The sequence below is a fragment of the Equus caballus genome, chromosome 24, assembly GCF_041296265.1.
Source record: "Equus caballus isolate H_3958 breed thoroughbred chromosome 24, TB-T2T, whole genome shotgun sequence".
Taxonomy (NCBI): Eukaryota; Metazoa; Chordata; class Mammalia; order Perissodactyla; family Equidae; genus Equus; species Equus caballus.
This window is the reverse complement of record NC_091707.1, coordinates 51,401,631-51,421,894: the sequence shown is the minus strand read 5'-3', so window position 1 is coordinate 51,421,894 and position 20,264 is coordinate 51,401,631. Positions and strand designations below refer to the sequence as shown.

The 20,264-nt window shown below is 52.8% G+C and overlaps 1 protein-coding gene across 1 annotated transcript in view; it reads right to left on the bottom strand.

Annotated features, from left to right (window-relative positions):
* Window positions 1-2,538: 2,538 nt before the first annotated feature.
* The window catches only part of C24H14orf132 (chromosome 24 C14orf132 homolog), a 42,003-nt gene continuing 24,277 nt past the window's right edge, over window positions 2,539-20,264 (bottom strand). The window contains exon 2 of the mRNA XM_023628344.2: window positions 2,539-9,167. Within this exon, the coding sequence (XP_023484112.1) occupies window positions 8,943-9,167 (225 nt within the window). The 3' untranslated portion in view covers window positions 2,539-8,942. The remainder of the gene's footprint in view (window positions 9,168-20,264) is intronic.

Sequence of the window (20,264 nt, the reverse complement as noted above, 5' to 3'; positions counted from 1 at the left end):
TTGTGGCTGTTATCATCTTTTCTTGAAAAATCTGGCTGCTAGTTTTGTTATTTCAAAATGATGCTCTTCAGTCTGGAGAACATCGGGGTGGGCTGTGTGAATACATCTGCCATCTTTGCATGCTGCACGATGGGGAGGAAGACCCAGGGTTATTGGCCCAAGCTGTGGGGAGGGTGGAGGCGCTGGGAAAGAGAGCCAGAGGGGCAGGTTTGAGAAGCAAAATTGGGAGTAACTTCCCAGCTTCCTTGCTGCCTCCCTGTTCCAGACACTGTGCCTCCTCCCCCTCTGAGGACCAGCCCTGCTTGGGTACATTGCCCACCATGGCTCCCCACCCTGAGATTCAAGGCCCCTTCAAGCTGGTTTTATACCATTATCAGCCTTATCCCCATTACTGCCGTCACCTCCAGGTTCCAGCCTGTCCTCCCACGCCCCCCAGCCCTCATGTACCCGCTGGCTGTGTACCTGCTTCTCCACATTCTATGCTCGATTGAGTCTTGCTTCCTCCAGGCAGCCCTCAGTGGTCTATTTGGCTTTACTTGCTGCCTAGGGAACCTCGTACAGACCTTAACATTGTGGAACACCTTCTTTTTCTTGGCTCTCTCCGTTCCTCGGCTCACTTACCTGCAGGGCAGTTGGCAGACTGTTGGCTGGGACAGCGGGTAGCCAGGCCCTGGGCTCTCCTCATCCAGCAGGCTAGCCAAGGCAGGGTTCAAAAGTCGTTGAGAGAAAGCTGCAGGTCTCCCTGAGGCCTAGGCCCAGGCCTGGCCCAATGTCAGTCCCACCAAACCCCCTTGTGGACGCAGGCCAGCCCAGAGTCAGATGTTGGGGGGCAGTCTCCACCTCTGGATGGGATGACAGAGCTGCAGAGTCACAATGCAACAGGAACTTGCACGTAGGAATGGGAACATTTTCTGGCCCTTTCTGCATCTTCCACAAACAGCATGAATTGCCTGAGGGGCCTCCTAAGAGAAGACTGCATGGCGTGGTGTGGACTGTGTGAATCTGCCCGTCGTCCCCTGGCTGCCGAGCTCAGAGCAGCGGTGGCCAGGGCCAGCTTCGTGGGCATGTGACCGGCAAGGCTGCACAGGGATGGTACTCAGAAGGGCCCCACACTTGGTTTAATGCCCTGCGGCCGCCATCTTGAAATTCTTCATAACTCAATGAGTCCCACATTTTCATTTTACATCAGGTCCCACAAATTAGGTAGCTGGACCTGATATTGGCTGTATTATCTGTCCAGCATGGAATGACCCCTGCTCGGGAGACCCTGAGGCTCCAGGGTCTTCCTGCCTGACAGAGAACCATCCAAGGCTGTTGTTAGGGGGCACCTCTGCAGCCCAAGGCTTCTTGGTCTTAAACCCTTGATGCTTGACCCAAGAATCTTCTGACTGGCATACCTGTCCCTGCCCCTGCTCCTGCCCCGGAGGCAGAGCTCCTGCCATTTAGGATGACCAGGCTCGAAGCTGGGGCCCAGAGCTTTGGGTTTAAGCTCACGCTAGCTGTCAACTATCACATAAGCCATTGACCTAATCAATCCCTTTCAGCATTCCTGCCTCATGGGTTCCAGCCACCAGGGCGGATCTCTTTTGCAGCCCGATCTGGACCCTTTGGAAGGGACCCTCGTGTGGAACCCGACGCTTCGCCCCCTATCATCACGCTTCTCTCCTCCTCACATATGTGCTCCAGGGCACGAGCTGCTCACTTGTCCCAGGTCCCTGCTCCTGGCACAGGGCCTCCCACATAGTTGGTGCCCCACAGCTGCGGAGGGGGCACCTTGCGGAGGGAAGCCAGTGGAATACGGACTCAGGCAGTCCTGGATGCCAGTCTTGGCTCTGCTGCCCACCAGCTACACGGCCTTGGGCAGGAAACCTCTCCAAGCCTCGGTTTCCTCACTTGTAAAAACAGGGTAACAGCAGCAGCTGCTTCATACAGCTGTTGAGGAGAGCAAGTGGGTTAACACACACGGAGAGCTCAGACGGCACAGAACACCCAGTAAGTGCTGTCTGCTGCTATCAGTTAATGAATGAATAAAACTACAACTGCATAGAGTTTTATTCTATAAAATGATATAGTTTATAACTATAAAGTTATAACTATATAAATTATACTATATAACTACATAAATGAATAAAACTATAACTGCGTATAATGAATGAATAAACTCTATCACCGTCCCTTGTCATCTTGACTGGGCTGGTCTTTCAGATACTATTCACTCATTCCCCGAATGCCCGCTGGGTGTTTACTGTGAGCCAGGCACGGTGCTAGGGGCACGGGATAAAAAGTTGAACAAGATAAACTTTGCTCTCAGAGGGTGGGGAAACTGATGGGTAAGTGAACGGAGCTTGTGTGATTTGCTACAGGTGTGGTGACGGGGAGCTCGGGAGGGGTCAAGGGCAGGAGGGGGTCCCGTCATCCTGCCTGGGGTGGTGCAGAAGGAGCAGGAGAAGGGAGGTGATGCTGGAGCTGAGCCTGGCAAAGATGAGCAGTCTCCTTTAGATAAAGCAAAGGGTGGATTCAGACACTTACGAGTTAATGTTTTTGTTCTTTTTTTTAATTATCATAATAGAAAATGACAAAAACAACAACAGTGCGAAGAGTCAGAGGGGCACAATTCCACAGCCACATTTTCACATCCATTAAGGTTAGATATTTTTAATCAAAAGAGCACACTGGAACCCTACTGTTAAGAAATAGCCTTTTCACTGTAGTAAAAGTTAGCGATCCCATCAGGAAACCAGGGGGCTTGAGTAGCAAAGAACTACAAGAATAGTTAAAATACCTTTTTATTAAGTAAACTACCTACATTTACAAGTTGATTATGAAAACATCATAAGACAGAAACGTTTCCGATTCTCTCGGCGGCGTGAACTGGTATCTGGAGGGCGGCTAGTTACGAGAATAAGGTTTCTGTAAAACGTTAAATAGTAGAAAGAGCGCTGGTGCGCCTTCAACCGGGGAGACAGGGTGCGGCCGCGGGAAGGTCAGAAATAGGAGATGGAGGTTTCCCCAAGGCTGTTAAGCAGCCTTCTTCCCTTCTAAGCTTTTCCCCAAATGGTCCACCTCCGAGGCAGTGGCGAGAGGCCAGGCCCCTGAAGGTCCCAGAGACGCACAGTTCCTGGGAGGAGGAGCATGCGACAAGCTCCGCCCCACCCTCCCATCCACTTTGTAGGGTTCTCTCCATCGAGACTGAGATTCCCCACGAAAGCCCCAGACGGAGGGAACGGAGAGTCACGTGGCTTTCCAAGACTTGCTGGATTCCAGGTCACGGCCCAGATTCCCACATCACGGCCAGGATGATGCGAACTTGAGGCGGCACCCACGATCACTGCTGTAGCTCAGAAGAGCTTGGATTTATTCAATCACTCACAAATGGGGAAAAGCGGGGCTTTGGAAGGGACCCATAGTTACGGAATCAGAGATAGTACGGCCCAGTGCCACGTTTCCCAACCTTGGCACCGTGGCACTTCGGTGGCTAATTCTTGGTTGAGAGGGGCTGTTGAGCAGCATCGCTGGCCTCTATCCACTAGATGCCAGTGGAACACCTCCGCAAGTTCTGACAACCAAAACTGTCTCCAGACGTTGCCAAAGGTCCCCTGGGGGACAAAGCTGCCCCCAGTTGAGAACCACAGGCCTAGTGGTTCAGAGACATTGTAGATAGATGCCCTGGGCTTCAGACCCCACTCTCCGGCTGACCAGCCTGACCTGGCAACTCTCCCACACTCCTGAGACTCAGTTTCCTCAAGTGCTTGCTTGGAAGCCCCATCCTGCCAATTTACTGAGCTCTGATCAGAACCAACTGGATTGTGGGGATAATGCTTCGAAGTGCAAACGTGGTGACTCTCCGGGAATGTTAAGATGTTGGGAGAAAGACGGCTGGTGAGTCAGACACTGGGGCTGCTGGTGGCTGCTCAGCCACGTGGATGGGGGCTTGGTGAGGGATGAGGGCTCTGGACGCCCCCAGCAGCCGCCGCAAACGAATTCCCTGCATCATGCCTTGTATATCCGTCCAGAGTCATCCCCAAGGCTGAAGGGTCTCAAACCTCCTCCCGGGAGGCGGGAAGTCAGCACAAAGGCCCCAGAAGAAGGCGATGGGCCTCACCAACCATTTGGATGGAGCGGTCTGGGTGGGTGCCAGTCGCCACCGTGGTCAAAAAGTAGGTGCAGGAGACGTCCCAGCAACTGTGCAGGTTGTCCAGCCTCTTCAGGGCTTTCTCTGCTTTCATTTTCCAGCTTGATAAAAACTTGACTTTTACAGTGACTCAGAACAAACAATGCAGACATATTCCAAAATTTATGCAATTTTGTGTACTTCTGACCATTTAATTATGCTCCTGCTAGTTACCAGTTCTCGCTCTGGGGGAATCTTCCCTCTTCTTCTATCACTACGGCTAGCATTGTTTTGTCCCCTGCTACCTCCCACCTCCTGAATGTTAGCTCTCCACTATTTACCCTGTGGCCTCGGCTGCCCTCTCCCAAATTAGTCCCGATCGGATGCTCTCTGAAGCCTCTCACTGCTGGGGTTCCGAGACTGCTCAATACGTGTGCATGGCTGCCCATCCCTCCCCAGGACACACACTTGAAATTCGCTCTCCAGGACCCAAACAGCTTCAGCCTCAGAGCCCCGGCCCGGGATGGACCATTCCAGAAGGCTCATCACAGAGGGCATGGTGCTGGGAGATGTAGGGTAACTCTCCAGCCCGTAGAGCCAACAGAGCTGGACCCGAATCACAGCTCCTCAGCTGTGGGTTCTCGGGCGCATGGCCCAGCCTCAGTTTTCTCAACAGAAAAATGGGACGATAATTAATGTGCACTTTTCTACACCCTCACTCCTGCTGCCAAGGGGTGATTTGAGAAGCAAATGAGATACGAACAGAGTGCACAGCACAAGGAAGATGCGCAACAAACGGCAGCAGTAAGAATAATAATTATTAATAATATCACCACTAATAATGAAGGGAGGTCACGCTCCTGAAGAAGGAAAGTGCCATTTGTCTGCAAGGAATCAGGGAGCAGAGCAGACGCCGGCCAAGTCTCTCATCTCCAGGCAGGGGTTCCAACACATCCAACCCGTCCATTTAGAACCGGCTGGAAAATGGCCTGTTGCTGCTCCAGCCGAGTGATACTCGTCTGCCCTCCCTGGGATCCTGGGGGATTCCTGAAAAGAGATGGAATCGTCTCTCTAGGGGGTAGAGAGGGGCAGAGGAGTCTCATTTGCCTCTTGACCTCCTTGAAAAGCAGAGGGACACCTCCTTGAAAAGCAGAGGGACAGCAGTGACATGGCAGGCACTGACAGAACCATCACCTTGCCCAGAACCCTACGGGGGCAGAACCCCTTAGGACATGCCTGCTAAAGTGTCCTCTCCTTCAAGGCTCCAGCGACGGTGACTCCAGCCTCATAAAGCAGGTGGTGCTCTGCTTAGGGAAGTGTCCCACACGCAAACACACAGAGGTGTGGGACACTGACGGCTCGCAGAGGGGAAATGGGGGGGGCACGAGGAAGGGCAAGCACAGACAACATTCCAGCAAATGCAGGACTCTTTCTCTGAGGAGCGGCTACTGAAAGAGGCAGCCCTCCGTCCTCAGCACTGACTCGACAAGTCAAGGTGGGCTCTGGGGCCGGCCTCATCCAGGAGAAGCCAGAACGGGAGCCCCAGGCTTGGTCCAAGAGAGGAGGATCCATCCCCCGCCCCCAACCCCAGCTCGGGAGAGCCTGGAGGCTCAGGCTGGGGCCCAACCTGCAACACGGACCGTCCCACGACACTCCTCAGCAATTCCTGCTGCAGGAGCCTCACTCCTCGTGTGGGTCCCTCTGGGGCTCCAGGTCTAAACCGGGGCCCTTTTCCATGGGTCCCGAGACAGCTGGTCTCTGGGAACTTCTCTGGCCATACAAAGAGACTTGTGCTTAACTTTAAAGAGGTGGGCAGGGGACAGGAACCACTACCCCTGAAGCCTGGGCAGAGAGAGGGCCCTGGGCAGGGGGATGGCTGTGCCTCATTCGAGGATGGTCAGATTTCCATCTGTGGAAGCCAGAGCCGGCCCAGGCTACACCATGACGTGGGACCCTGGGAAATGGCTTCTGTAGACCCAGGGCCTGGTTTAAATGTGCCCAGAGGTTCTATCCAGCCACTGAAGGCCTAACTTTAGAGCTGGAAGATTTGGGTTCAAATCCCAGCTTGTCACTTTCATGCTGTGTGGCCTTGGGCAGGTTACTTCATTCCTCTGCGCTTCTGGTTCCTTATCTGTGTATTGGAGCAATGATGCTGTAATGTAACATAAGGATTAAACATATGCGTGTGAATCTAGCACAGGGCTTGAACACAATACTCAGGCAATGATGTCAGAGCTCTTGTCCTTTACCTGACATCCAAGACAGAACCCCAACTGAGGCAGGAGGGAGGGTGCAGCACACTCTTTGGCTGGAAATCTAGCGTGCACATCTATCCTCATTGTTATCCGAGCGATGGTGGAAAAAAAATAGGTAAAAACACAATAGGTGATTGAGGTGGAGTGACCCTGAGCAAGTCACTGTGCTATGTATGGTGAAGAGTTTGGACAAGACGGTCCCTAAAGCTTCTGACCATCTATGGCCGAGACACCGAAAAGAGGAAAGGCTTAAAAGTTGAATTCAATTGACATTTACGTCAGGGGTAAAAAAAAGAAAACTTCATGGGGGACATCTCTGTGTTCAGAGGTACCCAGCCAACTTGGGGCCCACCAGGGCTGCCATGGGAGGCGGGGGCCTCCTCAGAGCTAGAGCCATCCTTTTCTCTCCTCCCCTCATCACAGCAAACAGAACCCTCCCTCCCACCGCATCTCGACAGGCCATTTGGGAACAGGCAGCTGCCACCTGCCTCTACAAGGCTGCAGGCTCCCCGGGGGAGGTGGGGTCAGAAGGTGAAGAATCAGAGAGTATGTGGGCTGGGGTGACGCCCATGAAGACACCGGGTGACGCCCATGAAGACACCAAGTATGGCCTTGTCTCCTTACCCTGGCTCTGGACCTCCCTTCTTGGGTTTTCTCATGAAGACAGCTGTCTAAGAAAGACCTTGCTCACGGGGCAGACACCAGGGCTCGATGGAGAGCAGTTTGCTGGAGAAGCGGCTGGGAAGATGTGCACGCAATGGCTGACTACCCAGCCCAGCCTCCGGGCTGGTCCTGCAGAGAGCAGGGCCCCGTCAGTGATTCCAGAAGGAGTCCAGGCAGAAGATCCCTCATTCCTTCTCCATCTCTGTGCTCACGACCTCCACTTGAGCTGAAGCATTGGTGGGTGGATGCCTGGCTTCAGTGACAGATGTGGCCATTAAGAGCTGGCGGCAGTCAGCCGGCGCTGTCTGGAGGTTGGCTGGTAATCCTGTTATCACGGCAGCTCAGCGCCACCTCCCAGAGATGAGTGGCTGCCTCTGGACAATTGAGATGTCCCTTCGCATGTCATCAAGACACTCATTTCTCCTGAGGCCACAGGGACAAATTCAGCCTTTTTGCAATTGTCTCCAAACATGCACCAGGGCTTCTGAATCTGTCTTTTAAGTTTCTCAACCAGAGAGGGGAGGTCTATGCCATTTACTTTTCTTTCCTACAATTCAGAGAGAACGCAGGGAGAGAGCCACACCTGGCCTGCAGGAGAGCGAGCCCGTGGCTGAGCTCCACCCACTCGTCTGGGCGCAGGGAGCTGCTTGGGAAGGGGGTACTGTGCAATGAGCTTTCCTAAGGACGGAAGAAGAGTGAGCCCTTCCCATACGGCTCCCCGGGCACACCCCTTCCCACTCTGGTCTTCATCTGGGGGCCCCTGTTAGCCAGGCCCCCAGACACTGACTTTATATTGAAACTGACTTGGACAGAGCACGTTCTCAACTGCAAGAGAGCACGGAAGCCAAACCCAGTTTAAAATGCAGCTGTCTGGACGCCCCACCCACCTTGCACACAGCTTCAAGACCCTCTGGATATTCTCCCTGAGGCAGCCGGGTAGGCAAGAATCGGCTCAGGGGAGCACTTAGCTGGACGGAGAGAGCCCTTCACTCCGAGCTGAGAGTCAGGACACGTCCCTTCCAATCGACCCCTCCATCAACTTGCTGTGTGACCACAGGCAAACCACGCCCCTTCCACTCCCATCCCTCAAACGATTAGGCGGACGGGAGCCTTCTTCCGCTGTAGAAGGCTGTGTTCTCTCAGAGAAGACCACCTTCCCATGGGTGGTCTGGAGAGCGAACTGCCTGGCAGATCTGATTCTTAAATGCGTCTTCTCTTTTTAAAAAGAGAAAGTCCATCCAGCAGATAAAAACCACCACCGCCAGCAGCCGGAAGTCCCTCTGCAGCACCAGCCATCACGCCATCTTTGGGTTTCCTGATCATTTGGGGTCTCATAAGGAGTCAGGTTCTGGTGACAAGGTGCCCTTTCCAAGTCAAACTAGGAACCATCAATGGCCATTCAAGTGACGGCCATCAATATTTCAGGGGGCTGCGTGGGAAAGCAAGATTGGGGTGGGAACACTGAAGTTTGGAGGGCTGCTCCTGCCCCGGCACCCCACACGCCAGGTGTGATAAGTCTGCATAAAAACAAGACACATAAGTGATTATTTACTGCCAGCAATGCATCGTCCAACCATGTCTGTATTTTAAACCTAACTGGCTGCGCCTTCTGGTCTCAAGTTCTCGGAATGGAGTTTCAAGAATTCTCCAGTCTGTTCCTTGAAGACTTTGCCCCGTCACGCCTCCGGGGGCTGGAAGCCCATGCTCCCATGTTTTCTGGATCAGCTTGACCACAGCATGGAATATTTGAAACCAGGGCTGCCTGGGGAAATTCCGGACGCATAGTCGCTGCGCCTGGTTCTAGAACGTGGGCACAGCCAAAGGCCAAGAGCGATGGTGCCCGTGGGACGCCTCGCCCCGCTGTGAGCCCAGCATAGGGTGAGCCGTCCTGGAGCTCCAGGGCACTCTGTCCCTCAGAAGGTGAAGGCGTACACCACCCCCACCACCACAATGTTCCCCAGCGTCGCTATGATGGCAATCCAGAGCAAGACGGCGTCGTTGGAGGACCGCGGAGGCTCCTCCGGCTGGCCTGGGCCGTTGGAGGCTGCATGGACGTTGGTGGAGGAGTTAAAGAGGGAGTACTCGGTGCTGAAGTCCTCATTGGGCGAGTCCATGAAGGCTCCTCCCATCATGGGCAGCTGTGAAGAAGGAGAGAGAATTAACCAGGGCCCACGGGGGCTTGGAAAGAGCTGCCCCCCAGAGGGACATCTGCCTGGTCATGCACCTCCATGCGAAGATACACAGCATCTCGCAGGGCTCCCCTTTTGCTTTTGAAATAATTGACAGTGTGTATTTTAATCTATAAAAATTGGTGCTCACAGCAACCTGTTGAGGCACACACTCTCACGCCCACTTTGCGGATGCAAACATCACACAGAGCAGCTCAGCATCTCACCGATGGCGACTTGCAACTCGTTGGGAGGTACAGACCTTCCCTTTCTAAAGGCCAGGCCCCTCCCGGACAGCACGGGGTGTAAAATGTCTCTATTCCTCTTCTAATTTTAAAAGTAATATATGCTCGGCATCGAACATTAAGAACATATAAAAGAGGACCAAAAAAAGAGAGAATCATAACCTTACCGCTTCGGGACAATCAGTTAACATTTTGACACTTTTCTTTACGGTCTTTTTTTCTGTGCGTGTGTGTGTGACAGAGAAAGAGAGAATATGTTTAAACACGTGGTCTGGACCCAGCCCTGTGGCCAAGTGGTTAAGTTCTCCTGTCCCGCTTTGGCAGCTCAGGGTTTCGCTGGTTCGGATCCAGGGCACGGACATGGCACCGCTTGCTCATCAGGCCATGCTGAGGTGGTGTCCCACACAGCACAACTAGAAGGACCTATAACTAGAATATACAACTATGTACCGGGGGGCTTTGGGGAGAAAAAGAAGAAAATTTTAAAAAAGAGAAGATTGGCAACAGATGTTAGCTCAAGTGCCAAGCCTTTTATTTTTTTTAAGATAACAACTGTTGCCAAAAAGTTCCTCTTTTTCTTTCTTCCTGCTTCTTCTCCCCAAATCCCCCCAGCACATAGTTTTACATGCTAGTTGTGATTGCCTCTGGTTGTGGCACATGAGACGCTGCCTCAGCGTGGCCTGATGAGCAATGCCATGTCCGCGTCCAGGATCCAAACCAGTGAAACCCTGGGCCACTGAAGCAGAGTGAGTGAACTTAACCACTCGGCCATGGGACCAGCCCCTCAGGTGCCAATCTTTTTTAAAAAAAAGAGAAAAATGTGGTTTTATACTCCTGTATAAGAAGCCCATCGAAGTACCATTTTGATAGTTGTATAATATTCTATCATAAGTACAAGCCACAATTTAACCATCCTCCTAGAACTGAGATTTAGGAATTTCGATGTTTTCCTATTATGAAGAATGCACTGAGAAGCATCCTTGAACATACATCTGGGTGTACACACACGCTTGCACGTGCATTTGCAGTTATTGGAGCAGACTCCCAGGCACAGAACTTCCGAGTGAACGGTATGAACATTTCGGAGCCTCTGGTGCCCGGGGACACCCTCCCAGAAGAGTGATTCTAGTCCCCGAGGCCTTGACAGCCGCACAGAAGGATGCTGGCATCCCTCTTCCCATGGCAAAGGCTCTTTCCTGCTGAGACTCCGGGTGGGCTGCCCGTAGGGAGGCCGTGACCCTGGATACAGCCCTGAAGGGTCTGCTCCAGCTCAGGAGACCAATGTCCAGGCCATCCAGGCCCTTCCACACCCCTCCAGGGGCTGATGTGCCTGAAGGCGCAGCGTTGCCTCTGGCATCTAGGAGGCCCATAGTCATGTTTGCTTTGAATGGCGCCTGAAAGAACGAAGACGGAAGAGTTAAGCCTTCCTTCAATACGCATTATTGAGGGCTACTGCTTCTGCCAGCACCGAGGCCCTGCTACGGGCAGCAAATGTGCTACAGATTTTAAAATACTCTCATTTAATCACTCAACTATCCTGCTGGAGGGGACCACTATATCTCCACTTTACAGATGGGTAACCAGAGGTCAAGGCCACAGCCCTAATGCGTGGTGGAGTCAGGGCTGAGAACCAGGGGCGTCTCGCCTGTGGAGCTCTGCCCATAGCCACCCCGACTCTGGGGTCAGACTTGAATTGGGCCCTGGAGATGTAATGGTCACTTCCCCCAGGAGGCATGCGCCAGCTGGAAGATGCGGACTGCACGGTGGATTATAGGAATGAGGGCCACATCACTCAGCCACTCGTCTGACAAATACATATAAGGACATATCGACTGGGTGTCACGGTTCTAGACTCTGGATACAGTGGTGAGCAAGACAGACAAGGCTTGTCCTTTCAGGGGGCCTGCCCTCTATCCAGTTGGGGGTGAGAGCAAGGAAGGAGGAAGGAGAGGAGTGAAAAAGACAGGGAGGGAGGGATAGAGGGAAGGAAAAAAAGGAAGAACATCTGATGGGAATACGAACCATCAGAAAATTAACCCAGGGAGGCGCCACCATGGCTGAGGGGTGAGTTTCAGGCAGCTCTATGCTTGGCCGGCCCCCCGGAATCTTAGGGGCCTCTTTTTAAAGGATGCCCATGACTGGGTCAACAGGTGGCTTGGGAGCACCTGCTTGGGTTGAGAAGGACAGCCATTGATGGGTCAAGCTCAGCGTTTCATCCATAACACAGCTCTGTCCTTTAGGTGGGGACCTGGCTGTTGCCAACCTGGGGGTGTAGTGGAAAAGCCACTATTGGGAGCGCAGGACAGGCCACGTGCCGATGCCTGATGGCAGCTGCTGGGTACAGGGGATGTGTTCACGTTGTGAGAATTCATGAAGGGCCACATTTACATGTGTTTTTCTTACGTGTCTGTTCTGGTATAATAGTATAGTAAATCAATATGTTGAATTAAATAAACATGTCTAGTATCTATTAATAAATACAATGACAAACCCAAATGAGAATAACAATATATATTCTATTAAAATACAATTCAAAGTTCAAATAAAAGGACCGTGACCTCATTTTGTCCCCAAGCTGGTGATGCAGATGAGGTGGGTTACAGATGGATCAGGCCATTTTGGCCTAAGGGGGCCGAGGGCCACGGGGCTGGGCAGTGAGCCTCTGGTCTGCAGGGAGGGGCCTGGGCATTCCCATTAAACCTACTCGTCCTTCAGATCTCAGCCAATGGGCTTGTCCACTATAGCCATCTCTCCTGCATGCCCCCAAGACCAAGTCCTCTCCTTGGGGGCACCCATCGCAAGCCACAGGTCCGTCTGCTTCCCCCAGTGGCCTAGAAGCTCTGTGATAGGGGAGCGGATCTGTTTATTCTCATCACTGAATTGCTGGAGCCCTGCACAGGTCTGCCACACAGCGATGCCTAATACCTATTGACTGACGGACGAACGACAGCCACTCTCTCCTTGGACAAACAACAGTCACTCCTACGTTGGCTGATTCGGCCTCCCCAGTATCTCCCCGCTCAGTCCCTTGGCGCTCCAGCCCCATTCCGCCGGCCTTGCCTCATAGGGGTGCTGCCCTTCTCCAGGCTAACTCAGCAGTGTCTTCCCCTGACGCGCCCGCGATGGAAGCATGACTCAGGTGGGGCCACCGACACTATTAGTCTGTGGCCTCTTAGAAAGCGGGGCTCAGGCCAGGGGAGGAAGCTGCGCTTTCCTGCTCCTGAACGCGCCTGGAGTTCACCGCGCCTGGACTCCGAGGGTTGTTCCACAGCCGCCTCCCCGGCGCCCCCTTCTGGACTCCCCAGAATGAGCCCCTAATCCTGTCCTGTGCCCGCGGCTGCCTCTCAGTCCTCCTCCTTGGCCCGGGCTTTCAGACGGAGGCCCTCCCGACTCCGAGTGTGCGAGCTGATCCACTCCTCCATCCTGCTGAGACCTGGGGGCGCCTGTCCCTCCCTCTCCTTCCTGCAGGGCACGTGTGGGTTTGATGAATATGTTATCCAACTGCTTAAGCTCAAATGAGCGAATCAGGAACCCGGCATTTCCAGTCGTGGGCTTTTGTTCCATCCACATCAGATACCCATTTGCAGTTGTAACAGACAACCCCCCCAACGACCCCCCCGAATTATGTTGAGGCCAAGAGATGCCCCAAGCCCGGCCAGCACTGTGCTCAATCCGTCTGTCTCAGGTTTGTTGGTTTTGACGGGTTTTTTCCTTCGTAAAACAGATCATACATTCGGAGCGACAGCTTAGACATGAAAATAACTTTCAATGGCAAAATCTCATGAACGGAAAGCCAAAAAAGGCCAGCCTCCATTCCATCATTCGTGAGTTGGGAAGATCTGATTAGGAGCTGACCCAGGATCAGAATGAAGGAGCATCAGCTGAAGTCACCTCAGAAGCAGGTAGTGAGAGAAGCATCTGGAAAGTCTTTCTGAAAGGCCCTCCAGCCAGCCCTGTCTAATCTTAAGCCACTTTGGAAGATGCCCTCCAGGTGGCAACTGGGTCTTGTCACACCAGTGGGCAGGTGCGATCACTGGGAGTGGATTCCTGAGGATGGAATCCTTGGCTGCGGCTTTGGCTCAGAGCAGCCGTGGGGGTGAGAGTCCTAACCTCAAACGCCGGAAGGGCTAACGTGCAGAAGAGAGTGTGGCCCAAGGAGGCGAACAAGAAACCCAGTTTCCTCTTGCTGAGTTAAGACACTAACAATCAGAAAGACACGGGGTTGGCAGGGGGTGGGGGGTGGGGGGCTCGTTTCCCCATCAGAGGAGATGTCATGTCAAGATCAGAATAACACTTGTTGGCTTGTTGAAGAGGGGACAGTGGGACAGAGTGGACCAACCGTAGATGTGCACGGTGTTACCTGTGAAGGCTGTGCCTCCCGCCCACACCTCCAGGAAGGCGGAGACCTTCCCTGTTCCAGAGTGGACCAACCGTAGATGTGCACGGTGTTACCTGTGAAGGCTGTGCCTCCCGCCCACACCTCCAGGAAGGCGGAGACCTTCCCTGTTGCCCGCGGCGTCCAGTGCCTAGAACATGGCAGACACTCACAGGAGACCTGGTGACAAAACAACCAATTCTAGGACCATCAGCCAAGAAGCCTGAAGGCATGCTGCGATTTGGCCCAGGAGCCAACGTCTCCTCGCTGTGTGATCCAGGGCCATTTCTAGGTTACTCTCTGAGGCTCAGGTTTCTCATTTAAAAACAGGGAAAATAATAAAACCTGCCTGAGAGCAGGGAGCTGCCAGGAGGCGCTCATCCTGGGTGAAAATTGCTTTCAGGGGTGAGGATGGGGGGATGGTAGGTCACAAAATAAACTCAGATACCATTCCTGAAATTAAAAATGCCTACAAAACACTGCCATGTGTTATACATGGATCCACATAAACCTAAGTTAATGACAGATCGTGAATCTATCAGCCAGATTCACCGAGTGACTGCTTCTGAGAAAGGGAGACATGTGGAACAAAAGGGGACTCATTTTTTCTATAATATTTTATTATAAGAAAAGATGAGCAAACATGGTGAAATATGAAAAAAAGTCTATTGTGGTCAGTGGGCACATACAGGTGTCTGTTACTTTTGGTAATTTTAAACTTCACGTTAAGTGCAATGCTTTGAACACTGGAATGAGTCACCCACACAATGGTTATGATGCCACTCTCTGAGGCCAGGATGGTGCCCCAGCCCTCGGGGTCCCCGTCCCTCAGGATTGGGGTCACCAAGTGACATGCAGTGGGTGAGCGTGGTGTGGAGGGTTCCAGGAGGGCACGGTTGTCGTGGACACTGGGGCGCCGTCCCCCGGGGTGTACGCAGTGCCCACCTGCCCCCCGACAGCAGAGCTGCCCCGAGGAGGGGGGCGGCATCCAGGTCCCCATCTGTTCCTGCTGAGGAGATGGGGGTAACACACGTCTCCCCTAAGCTGGGCCTCTTGGAGAAAGGAATAGAAAATGCTTTCAAAAGGAAATCTTCAAAGCGCCCTAACCCGCGGTGGCTCAGGCAGACACTTTCCTGAAGAATAGCCACCTTTGAGAGGACAGGGAATGACAGACAACGGGCATTTGTTGTCGGTGGCTCTGGGAGGTGGGGCTTGCTCGCACCCCCTGGTCTCCACCAGACCCCCCTCCCTCAGAAGGCCATCCTTGGGACCCTGGCACTGCAGCATCCTGGCCCAGCCACAGCGAGAATTTGATGCATTCATAATGTCCCTTGTCCCCAGTGGGCTGTGACGCCCCGGGGCCGCTTAGGGCCAGAAGACCGGGCTCTGGCCCTGCTCTCGCTGTGCCTCCCTCTCTGAGCCTCGCTTACCGCCGATCTCTAAGGTCAAGCCCCGTGCTCAGAAGTCCTTGCCAGAAACTGTGTCAGTTATAGATGGAACTAAAAGGAGAGCCAGTGTGGTGAGGATTCAGATAACCCTTCTCTGAATGCAGGACACAAAAACACAGGCCACTGAGCTCAATCCGAATTTCAGATAAACAACAAAATAAATTTTTAGTATAAATCCCCAATATTGCATTGGACATACTTATAGTAAAAAATTATACTAAAAAATTATCTGACATTCAAATTTAACTGGGCGCCCTGTATTTTTATTGGCTAAATATGAACTCTGTGTGGCCCATCGGAGAAGTAGCTGCAATTTCAGAATATGTACAAGGACCATGCCCTCAGTTTTGTCTCATCAGAGCACGCCATCTGTGGCCCAGGCTCCCCAGGTGACCTAGTTCATTGGAAAATTCCGAGGATGCTTCCAGGCGGCCTATAAATGTTATAAAGATAATTTCTCTTGTCTCTAAATTCTTGCAGGGTCTCTATGGTGCAAATATAAGGGCTGGATAGATTCAGAGTGCCATCCATCTATCTGTTATTCATTCAACAAACACTGAAGGCCCCACTCTGCACCAGGAGGTGTTCAACAGGCACTAGAGATGCCAAGGGGTAACCCTTGACCTCTGACCTTGAAGACCTTAACATTTAAAAGGAACACAGACTTAAACACACAGCCCTAAAATGGCATTAACGCACTTTAACAGACATAAAAACCAGGGAACGGATCTCTGGCCTGGGCCACTTCTGCTGCTGGGTCTGTTTCCTGTCTCAACAATAAGGATTCTAGCCTTGGACCCAGGGGACCCTTGTGATTTGTTAAACACAATGAAAAGCCTGCTGGTGTCCATCAAGAGAGAGCGGCCGAATATGTCGAGACCCACCTAGGACCCAGGAAAATAAGAATATTTTTGGAAAGCCTGAAAGCACCACCAGAATTAAGAGGAAGAAGCAAATTCACCACTTTCAAAAGCGTCGCCATAGAAACTTGGCACAACGCAGCAGGAGAAAAGGCGGTCTCCTCAGAGCACATTACCTTTGATACCAGTAACGAAGGGAGCACTTGCCCTGGGGACAGAGAGCCCAGACAGTGGGGGTCCAGGGTCCCAGGGCCCTGTCCTCCACAGTGTGTCCATGTCCACGGTGAGAACTCAGGGGGCCATCACTTGTTTTTAGAGGAGACCCACTGAGAACCTTGAGCAGAAATAGCCAAGACCAGCTGGGGACGTGGCTGCCCTCCCTGGCTGTGCCCGCCTGACGCCATCGTCCACAAGGCCGGGGCTCCCTGCGGGTGGAGGGGTGGCTGCCCTCTGTTGGTTCAGCTGTGAGAAGGTAGAGCCACCTTCACCGGGTGTTAGCAGTCGAGCACCCTCCTGACCATATTAAATTCCCTTTCATGGACTAGAATAAAGTCTCAAGGCCTTGAGGCGACGAGTGGAAAATTCGTTCGTTCAATCGTTCATTCATTCGTCAGCTGAACAAGCATCCACTACCTGCCGGGCTGAGGGGGGGTGCTGGCTGGAAGCCAGAGGTGCAGAGAAAAACCACGTGACCCATCCTCTTTTGGAGAAGAGGGAGAGAAAGGGAAAGAGAGAAGGAGGAGAGGGGGAGTGGTGGGGGACGGAACTAACACAAGAGAGAAAATTAGAATAGAGCATCGTCTACGTAGGTGTCAACAGGTGGGCACGACCTGGAAGGCAGGCAGGGTGGAGCAAGGGCACACTCAGCGTCTCCACCTCCCCAAGCGGATCCTTTTCTCAGACCCCTTGTTAACCTCCCCCTCCTCTGTATGACAAAGTCATTTTCAGTAGTAATCATGACATGAAACAAACAACGAGAGGCCAGACTCTCCACTGGGGGCACAGATCTGGATCGCCAGGGGCGCATTTTAAAACACCACTCTTCTCCTCCCACCAAGGAAGCTCCCGGTGAATCACTGTGCCCTCCTCCATGGGGACACCTGTGTGAGCAGAAGAAGGGACAGATGTGGCGCAAGGCAGGGCATGACTAATGTCCTAGGAGGCTTCTGGAAGGCTTCTGTGAGGAGGTGGGCCTTGAGATGGGTCCTGATAGATGGACAGGAGGGAGCCCATCAGGCTGAGAAAGGGGGCTGTCGGGTCCACAACTTGCTGATATCATAGTGCGGACCTGGTTCACAGCGATCTCTCCCATCCTTCGCTGGCTCTGCTGGCTACCGTCTGGGACGCTCTGGCTGTGGCTGGTTCGGGACCCGTGCAGCCGCACTCGCAGGCATTCCTGCAAGTCCAACGGCTCAGAAGCCAGGTCCGTGTCGGGGAAGCCATGTCAAAGCCATGTCAAATCCCTGCCTGTGCACAAGAGGGAAAGAGCCCAGCGTGTTTGAAGAAAACGGGAACGGAGAAGATAAAGGGAGCCGGTGCCACATGCGCAGTCCCTGCCAGGGAGAGCAAGGCTGTTCCACAGAGAGGCCTGGATGGAGTCCAGGGGGAAAAAGCTAAGATCCAGGAAAGCAGATAAAGATGGAGATGCGACATTCGTGGTTTCTCAAGAAGACCCCTCAGTCCTGCTCTCCGAGTCAAGAGGAGTTTTTAATAAATAACTGCTTACACGGAACCTTAATTCCTTTTCAGGGGCCTGTGCAGCAAGACGGGTACCTCTTCTTGACCTCTGACCCTGAGGACAGCCCTCCGCCACAGGGTGGGGGGTGCTCACACAGCCGAGACCTTGTCCGCAGCCGCACATCAACAGCTGCTTGAAATCCCTCTGGCCTCAGTTTACCAAACTCTCCAAAAGACATGACGGTCCCGGCCTCATCCACCTCCCAGAGATTCTGCGAGCATCACGTGAAAAGCTTTTTCTTTTTATGTGAGAGAGGTCATAGTTTACCATGTGCTGACACCCTTCCATTTCGTGCGTCAGGGCAGGGAGGACCTGTGCTGTTCCCTTTGGCCCTGAGTGTTTTGCACACAGTAGGTACTCAGTAAATGCTCACTGGTTTGTTTGAAATCAAGCCCATATTATGTTCCACAGGAAACCTGCCTGTTGCAGAGAAATCGTCTCAGAAACAAGGCTGTATTTTTCCCCAAGAGTATTTAAAGGCCCTCTGACGGCTCACGAGGCCCTGGACACCCCCAGGAAGGATGTGCTTGACAGCCCAGGAGCAGAGAAAGCACGTCAATCCTCTGTTGAAAAGCCCTGGTCCAGTTTCAGCTGAAAAGTATGGAAAAGGGACCTGGGCCTGCTCTCTCTGGGTCTGCCAAGGATGCCGCTCGGGGTGGTACTGAGGGAACCTGACCGTTTGCAGCAGGTGGAGGGAGCTGGGAGGAGGGAAGTTCTCTAAGAAGATGTAGAAAATGCCCCCGTGTCCAATCAGACAAGACAGCCCTGGTGTTTCAAACGATTCACGTACAGATGCACGTGGGTGGAAGTCATCTCCACGTCAGCTTTTGAACCGGCAGGGAAGAAAGACGAGCAGATAAATGAAACGGTGATACAAAGATGCTCGGGTCCTTCTGGCTTGCTTTCTTCTTTGATTAATTGGCAGCAATCAGATCACGATGCTCGTCACATCGTTGACGTGGCAGGAAGGAGGGCTAGGGGTTCAGGCCGGGGGCAAATGCAGGCTCTGTACCCCCCTGATGGTGCAGCGAGGGACGCGCCATCTCCCTCCAAGCCCGTTTTCTTCACCTGGCCTGTGGGACAATGCCCCCGACCGCCAGGCAGTGGGGAAGGTTGTGTGCACACAGCAGGCACTGGATAAATGGGATGACTGCTGGAGAAAAAACAGTGAGCAGATAAGACAGCCGCCTGCCAGGGCTTTTGACTTCAAAACTGCTGAAAGCCCAGGCCAGCTGGATAGAGGATTTATCTTCAGGAAGTGTGACGAACTCCTCACTGAGGAGGAATGTGGGTACCGAGATAGAACACTAAGTGTCAGAATGATTGTCCCACTGAGGACGGGTGAGAAGGCTGCGGAATTAAGCTGAGGCGTTTATTTCTTTAAACCTTGCTCACCAAAAGGCATCATCTGTTACATCCTGGTAATTCGCTGGCTAACTAGTCCTACTTAAAGAACAGGCAGTAAATTAACCACACACCCTCCCCCGGACCCCGGCCCATATTTACTACTGCAGCCCAGGTGTTCATTACACCCAGCCCCAGGACTGCACGGGGCCCTCCTGGTGGCCGTGTTTGCCATTTGTCAAACACTTAAACAAGAGCAAGCAGCTCCTTTAGTCTGTTTATTTTACAGACTAAAATAAAAGGGGCAACAATACACATGGCTAATGGAAAGAAGTAACACCAAACCCCAGCTACTCCAACAGAGAGAAGGCGCAGGGACAAGGACACCTGTATGCCACGTCTGATTTGGCTACCAAGGAGCTGTGTGACAGTGGACCAACCCCTCACCCTCTCTGAGCCTTACTTTTCTCATCTGTAAAATGGGACTAATGGAAACACCTCCCTCACTGGGGTGAGGACCTCACGAGCCGACAGATATAAAGACCTCAGGTCAACGCCTGGCACACAGTGTGAAACACAGGGCATGACACCTGGGGGATAATAACTGAATGAGCTACCATATTTCTGAGTGTTACTAGTACTATTGTTAGCAGTAGCACTTGGTGGTGGCAATGTCTCATTTTTACTACTTTAAGATGGTACATGCTCTGGAAAGAACTTTCTCAACCTCTGGAATTGTGAGTTCAATACTTTCCTTCCAGCTCAAGAGCCCGCAGCAAATAAGCAATGAGCTAGGGCAATGGGCTGGGGGTGTGCTTGGGGCGATCAGGGAACCCTCTGCTCACGCCCTACCCACACAGCATCTTGGATCTCTCATGTTTGCTGTGATGGACGGAGGGCTTATTCCTCTTTGGACGGAGATGTGTTTGTTGATCGACTGGTGGAGGGCAGATTCGCTGGGGTTGGGAGTGGGTGGGAGGGGAGAGGCTTATGGCCGAGGAGGAAAGCAAGTGAGAGGGTGAGGCGGGAGAAGAGTGAGAAAGACAGAGGACAAGAG